Consider the following 7,610-nt stretch of genomic DNA (forward strand, 5'->3'; position numbering starts at 1 on the left):
ATAACCATAAGTGTCTTATTTCTCTCATTCAAGTGCATGATGGTATGCAACCCAAATGGACCATGCCGGGTCGGGTCAAGTCTTACCAAATATAGTTATGGACTTAGACATTAATCCAACAGGAACTTCCATGAGAAAACTGATTGATATCACAGATTGAGAGAGAGTCAAAGTACGAAACCAAGACTGTAACAGCTCAAATTTTTCAAACAAATTTTTCATTTTAAAACATAATTGTTTCCATTTTAAACAAGACATAAATAGCTTAATTATTCTGTCAAATACAATTATTCAAAATCCCAAGATCATAAAGACAATCTTCAGTGTGTATCGATCATGCCGGCGCCTTCCCACGGTCCTCGCTAGTACCTGAAATACATGCACAACAACTGTAAGCATAAATGCTTAGTGAGTTCCCCAATATACACTTACGCACATACGCCTTTCCAGGCCCTGACCTTCCGGTCCTCATAACATAATCGCCTTCCGGCCCATAACATATTGCCTTCCGGCCCACATATCATACATAGCACCCATAACAAATAACTTACCACATATAGCATACATATCACATAACATATCCGACCTTCCGGTCACACAGTCAAACCCTTCCGGGTACAGTATAGTGAGAAGACTCACCTCGTAAATGCTGAAAGCTAGCAACTCCTGAAATCACTCGCGCACAATCCGACGAGCTACAACCTTCCTATAACATCACATATCTCATTAACACTTATAACTTCTAAGGGTGACTATCCCTAAGAAGTCAGACTTAGGTCAACTCTGGTCAACGGTCAACGGTCAGCTCGACCGGACTCGGCGAGTACCATGGCGACTCGGCGAGTCTAGACGCCCTCCAACTTCTGAGATTCCTTATCTACTCGTCGAGTACCCTCCTCAACCCGACGAGTTACCCTTGAAGGAATCGCGGGGCCACCCCGACTCCACTCGCCGAGTCTGAAGAACAACTCGGCGAGTCCCAGTAAATCTTCAAGCTACTCGCCGAGTCTGAAGAACAACTCGGCGAGTCCATGCCATGCAGACGAGCAACTGCTTCCTGAATTACGTGTGGTCCCGAGATATACAACCATGGGACTTTCTGTACTTCTAAACATCTCATTACTGGGGTATAAACGTTTGGGTAATAACATAATAACCCATCTAATCACTAAATGGGTTTCATAAACCCTAACTTCATAAACACAACAAACAACAGAAGGGAATCCGAAATATTACCTGGAATATGCCCTCTCTGTGTTTCCAAACCGCAGAACTCGAATCCTTTGCTGTTCCTTTAGCCAAAACCTTTCTCCTCTTTGCCCCACAACCTCTTCAAGCCCTAATATCCTCCAATCTTGCTCTAGATGCCCACAACCGCTTAGGGCCCCTCTCAATCGACTAAAAACGAACAATGACGGCATATAAGAGCATTATATACGATCCAAAACCGAACGGTTAGGGTTTCTGCTGAACAGCGTCGACTCGCCGAGTCCATATCTGGACTCGTCGAGTCCAGTCGCGGACCCGCGACTAGGTCTGCGATCCTACTCGGCGAGTCTAGGCTCCAACTCGCCGAGTCCCCTCTCAACTCACCCCAAAAAACATAATTAACAATACCTGAGATTTCGGGCTGTTACAACTCTCCCCCACTTGGGTTAGACTTCGCCCTCGAAGTCTCATTCTGCAAATAGTTCCGGATGCTGCTCCCGCATCTCACGTTCCGGCTCCCAAGTCATTTCCGATCCCCTACGGTGTTGCCATTGAACCAAAACCAGAGGTACTTCCTTGTTCCTCAGAACCTTGATCTTCCGATCCCTGATCGCCACAGGTCTCTCCGCGTAATTCAGGCCCGCATCCACCTGAATATCCTCCAATGGAACCACTGCCGACTCATCGGCTATGCACTTCCTCAACTGCGACACATGAAAAGTATCATGGATCTGACCCAACTCCGCTGGTAACTCCAACCGATAGGCTACCCGACCTATCCTTGCAATCACACGAAATGGCCCAATATACCGGGGCCCCAACTTGCCTCTCTTCCTGAACCGAATCACTCCTTTCCAAGGAGAGACCTTCAGGAGAACGAAGTCGCCGACCTGAAATTCAAGCTCGGATCGGCGCCTGTCTGCATAACTCTTCTGTCGGCTCTGGGCAGTCAATAACCTTTGTCTCACTCGCTGAATCTGCTCTGACGTCTGGAGCACGATCTCCGTGCTGCCCATCACTCTCTGTCCCACCTCTCCCTAGCAAATGGGGGTCCGACACCTCCTACCATACAATTGCTCGAAAGGTGGCATACCAATGCTCGAATGATGGCTGTTGTTGTAGGAGAACTCTGCCAATGGTAAATACGCATCCCAACTACCCCCGAAGTCTAACACACACGCTCGGAGCATGTCCTCCAGCGTCTGAATCGTCCGCTCGCTCTGACCGTCTGTCTGGGGATGGTATGCGGTACTAAAATGCAATTTAGTACCCAGCTCCTCATGGAATTTCTTCCAGAACCTGGAAGTGAAGCGCACATCGCGGTCTGACACAATCGAGATCGGCACCCCGTGCCGAGACACCACCTCCTTCACGTATATCTCCGCCAACTTTTCCGCTGAAGAACTCTCACTGATGGCAAGGAAGTGTGCACTCTTCGTCAACCTATCCACAATCACCCAAATTGCGTCAACTCCCTTAGCAGTCCTTGGCAATTTGGTGATAAAATCCATAGTGATCTGTTCCCACTTCCACTCGGGGATCTCCAATGGCTGCAACTTGCCATGCGGCCTCTGGTGTTCGGCCTTAACCCTACGGCAGGTCAAGCACCTCTCAACGAACCATGCTACGTCCCTCTTCATACAGGGCCACCAATATTCCTTCCTTAAATCCAAATACATCTTTGTAGCACCGGGATGGATCGAGAATTTAGATCTATGAGCCTCTTCCATCAACGTAATACGCGTACCGCCCACGAACGGTACCCAAATCCGACCCTGAAACGTCATAAGGCCTCGACTATCCTTGACAAACTCTGAGATTAACCCCACAACCCGCTCTTTCCTCCGCATTTCTGGTCGCACAGCCTCTGCCTGGGCTCCACGAATAGCGTCCAATACTGGAGTCATCACAGTCAGTCTCAAACATACATCTCGCAATGGAGTGCTCTCCGCCCTGCGGCTCAATGCATCGGCTACCACATTAGCCTTGCCTGGGTGGTACAGGATCTCACAATCATAATCCTTGACCACATCCAACCACCTCCTCTGACGCATATTTAGGTTGGGTTGATCCATCAAATACTTCAGACTCTTATGGTCCGTGTATATCGTACATCGAACCCCATACAAGTAGTGACGCCAAATTTTGAGAGCGAACACTACTGCCCCCAACTCTAAATCATGTGTGGGATATCTCGTCTCATGAGGCTTCAGCTGCCTCGACGCATAAGCTATCACATGACTCCTCTGCATCAACACTGCACCCAATCCCGAAATCGATGCGTCGCAATATACCACGAAATCTTCCATTCCTTCTGGGAGAGCTAATACCGGGGCTTCGCACAATCTCTGGCGAAGTGTCTCAAAGGAGGTCTGCTGCTCGGGTCCCCATGAGAATGCAACACCCTTCCGGGTCAATCTGGTGAGTGGCACTGCGATCTTGGAAAAATCCTTGATAAATCTCCGGTAATATCCTGCCAACCCAAGGAAACTCCTGATCTCAGAGGGTGACTTCGGCACTTCCCAACTCATCACCGCCTCAACCTTGGCCGGATCGACTAATATCCCTTTCTGATTAACCACATGTCCTAGAAACTGGACCTCCCGCAACCAGAAGTCACATTTGGAGAACTTTGCATAAAGCTTCTCCGACCTCAATACCTCAAGGACCTCCCTCAAATGCTCCTCATGCTGCTCTCTAGATCTCGAATACACCAGAATGTCGTCGATAAATACAATCACTGACCGATCCAACATCGGCCTGCATACCCTGTTCATGAGATCCATGAACACAGCCGGGGCATTGGTGAGTCCAAAAGGCATCACCACAAACTCATAATGCCCATATCGCGTCCTAAACGCTGTCTTCTGGACGTCCTCTTCCCGTACCCTCACCTGATGGTATCCTGACCTCAGATCGATCTTGGAAAACCAAGATGCTCCCTGCAACTGATCGAATAAGTCATCGATCCTAGGCAACGGGTAACGGTTCTTGACCGTTAGCTTGTTCAACTCCCGGTAATCAATGCACATCCGGTGTGAACCATCCTTCTTCTTGACGAACAGAATGGGTGCTCCCCATGGCGAGCTGCTCGGCCGAATGAATCCCTTTCCCAGCAACTCCTGGAGTTGCGAGGACAACTCTTGCATCTCTGGAGGTGCAAGACGATAGGGCACTTTAGCAATAGGCGCGGCCCCCGGAACCAGATCGATACCAAACTCTACTTGCCTCACAGGAGGTACTCCCGGCAGTTCCTCAGGAAAAACATCTGAAAACTCACGCACCACAGGGACCTCCTAAACTGACTTCGGTCTCTCGGAAACCTCCCGCGTATCCGTCACATACGCCACAAAACCCTTACAGCCCTGCTGTAGACACTGCCTCGCCCTAGCGGCCGAACAAAAAGCTGATCCTGAACGGGTACCCTCACCGTACACTGAAAGAACTCCCCCACTATGGTCTCGTATGGTCACCAACTGACGCTCGCAGTCGATGACAGCGCCGAATCGGCTCAACCAGTCCATGCCCACGATAACACAGACATCCCCCATCGCAATAGGAATCAGGTCAATCGGGAATTCAACCCCGAAAATCTCTAGTACACATCCCCGAAGAACCTCCGTAGCACGAATCACTTTCTCGTCAGCTATAGAAACTCGCAAAGGTCGGCTCAACGACTCACGACTAACGTCGATCTGCTGACTAAAGGCTAAGGACACAAAGGACCTACTCGCACCCGAGTCAAATAACACTAAGGCAGGCACAGAGTTCACAAGGAAAGTACCTGCCACAACATCGGGCGCAGCGCGGACCTCCTCCGCAGTCAGCTGAAAGGCTCTCCCACGAGCCCTCGGGGCCTCGACCTTCACCGGTCGAGTCTCAGTAGTCCTGGCAACAGGTGCAGATCCCTGACGAAGCTGCGGACACTCGGCCTTCCGATGGCCGGTCTGGTTGCAATGGAAGCAAACCATAAACCCCTTGGGGCACTCCCTAGCAATGTGCCCCTCCTTGCCGCACTTGTAGCAGGCACCGGCTCGACACGCCCCATCGTGACCCTTGCCGCACTTTACGCAAGTGCGGTTCTTCGAACCTCCCGTCCTCGAATCGGCGGACTTGATCCGCTTGGCTGCCGGTTGAGACTGAGCCGGCCGCCGGTCTGCCTGCTGAGACTCGGCCTCCTCCCTGGCCTGAGTCTCTAACTCGATCTCACGCTTCCTGGCATTCGCCTGAAGCTCAGTAAAAGTATGGTAAGTGGAGTTTGACACAAACTCCCGGATCTCCCTTCTCAGAATACCCAAGTACCGGCTCATCCGAGCCTGCTCTGTGGCCACCAGCTCGGGGCAAAACATCGCCCTCTCATGGAACTTCCGCGTGATCGCCGCCACCGAATCAGTACCCTGCTTGAGGGTTAAGAACTCCTGAACCAATCGTTCCCGCTCCACCGGGGGAACGTACTCCTCCCTGAACATGGTAGTGAACCCCTCCCATGTCACTGCCGCAGTCTCTGCCAAAGTGAAGTTCGCCGTCACGAACTTCCACCAGTCCTTTGCTCCCAGACGGAGCTGGTTCAAAGCGAACCGTACCCTCAGGTGCTCCGGGCATGAACAAGTGTAGAAGCACCCCTCTATATCTGCGATCCACCTCATCGCAGCAATCGGATCCTGCGTCCCATCGAACTCTGGTGGCTTCGTGTTGCTGAACTCTCGGAACAGCAATGAATCACCCCCCTGTGGCCTAGCAGCGGCCACAGCTGCGGTAGCTGCAGCGGTTGCAGCCTCAGTCAATGCGGCGTACCGCTCGTCGAACGTCTCCATCAGGGTGGTCTTGATAGACCCAAACATCTCCGGGATCTCAGCCCGGATCGCCGCCGCCACCTCCTTGTGGATCATCTGACGAATATCCTCGTCACTCACACCGCTCGTACTTGCTCCGTGACGCGGTCTAACCATGATATCTCTGAAATACAACATAAAACTATCAGAGATTCTATCGAGTATAATCGTACTCGATACGCAACCCTACTCAGTCTCAGATATCCAGGGATTCTTACTTGGGCCTCCCACTGACCCGGTGTCCTCGGTAGTACGGGCCCAATACTACCGACCACACCGCATCAATGCTCATCCCAAGTCCTCCTCCCCAAACTCCGGATAGTGAGTACTCTACTTCTGATACGCTCTATCTACCCGCATACTAGCAAAGCATCTCATATAGGCAACTTCCCTAGACTAAGGCATCACAAATCAGGCCACTCTAGTCATATCATGAATACCTAGTCTTCTAGCATGCATAACAATTCATATCATATAATATTGTAAGGTATTTTGGGGAATCTTTACCGTTCGGGCGCTGACTGATCGTACACACTGCTTCTTTCTTGCTTACCACAAAACCATTTACAAAAGTTTATGCCTTTATTTGAAAAGCTTCCTCAAATCCTCGGTTTGAGTTCAGTTACCCCCTAAGGTGCACCCGAATCCCTCAAACCAAGGCTCTGATACCAATTGTAACAGCTCAAATTTTTCAAACAAATTTTTCATTTTAAAACATAATTGTTTCCATTTTAAACAAGACATAAATAGCTTAATTATTCTGTCAAATACAATTATTCAAAATCCCAAGATCATAAAGACAATCTTCAGTGTGTATCGATCATGCCGGCGCCTTCCCACGGTCCTCGCTAGTACCTGAAATACATGCACAACAATTGTAAGCATAAATGCTTAGTGAGTTCCCCAATATACACTTACGCACATACGCCTTTCCAGGCCTTGACCTTCCGGTCCTCATAACATAATCGCCTTCCGGCCCATAACATATTGCCTTCCGGCCCACATATCATACATAGCACCCATAACAAATAACTTACCACATATAGCATACATATCACATAACATATCCGACCTTCCGGTCACACAGTCAAACCCTTCCGGGTACAGTATAGTGAGAAGACTCACCTCGTAAATGCTGAAAGCTAGCAACTCCTGAAATCACTCGCGCACAATCCGACGAGCTACAACCTTCCTATAACATCACATATCTCATTAACACTTATAACTTCTAAGGGTGACTATCCCTAAGAAGTCAGACTTAGGTCAACTCTGGTCAACGGTCAACGGTCAGCTCGACCGGACTCGGCGAGTACCATGGCGACTCGGCGAGTCTAGACGCCCTCCAACTTCTGAGATTCCTTATCTACTCGTCGAGTACCCTCCTCAACCCGACGAGTTACCCTTGAAGGAATCGCGGGGCCACCCCGACTCCACTCGCCGAGTCTGAAGAACAACTCGGCGAGTCCCAGTAAATCTTCAAGCTACTCGCCGAGTCTGAAGAACAACTCGGCGAGTCCATGCCATGCAGACGAGCAACTGCTTCCTGAATTACGTGTGGTCCCGAGATAT

The 7,610-nt window shown here is 50.0% G+C and overlaps 1 protein-coding gene across 1 annotated transcript; it reads right to left on the reverse strand.

Moving 5' to 3' along the window:
• Window positions 1–299: 299 nt before the first annotated feature.
• LOC145090239 (uncharacterized) lies at window positions 300–6,047 on the reverse strand. Its single transcript, XM_079028542.1, has 2 exons — window positions 4,994–6,047; window positions 300–369 (listed from the first exon to the last, which is right to left on the reverse strand). The coding sequence occupies exons 1-2, from the start codon at window positions 6,021–6,023 to the stop codon at window positions 335–337; spliced, it is 1,065 nt and encodes a 354-aa protein (XP_078884668.1). The 5' UTR covers window positions 6,024–6,047; the 3' UTR covers window positions 300–334.
• Between the last annotated feature and the right edge of the window lie 1,563 nt (window positions 6,048–7,610).

This window comes from Lactuca serriola, chromosome 2 (assembly GCF_051521515.1).
Source record: "Lactuca serriola cultivar US96UC23 chromosome 2, Lser_US96UC23_V15, whole genome shotgun sequence".
Lineage (NCBI taxonomy): Eukaryota > Viridiplantae > Streptophyta > Magnoliopsida > Asterales > Asteraceae > Lactuca > Lactuca serriola.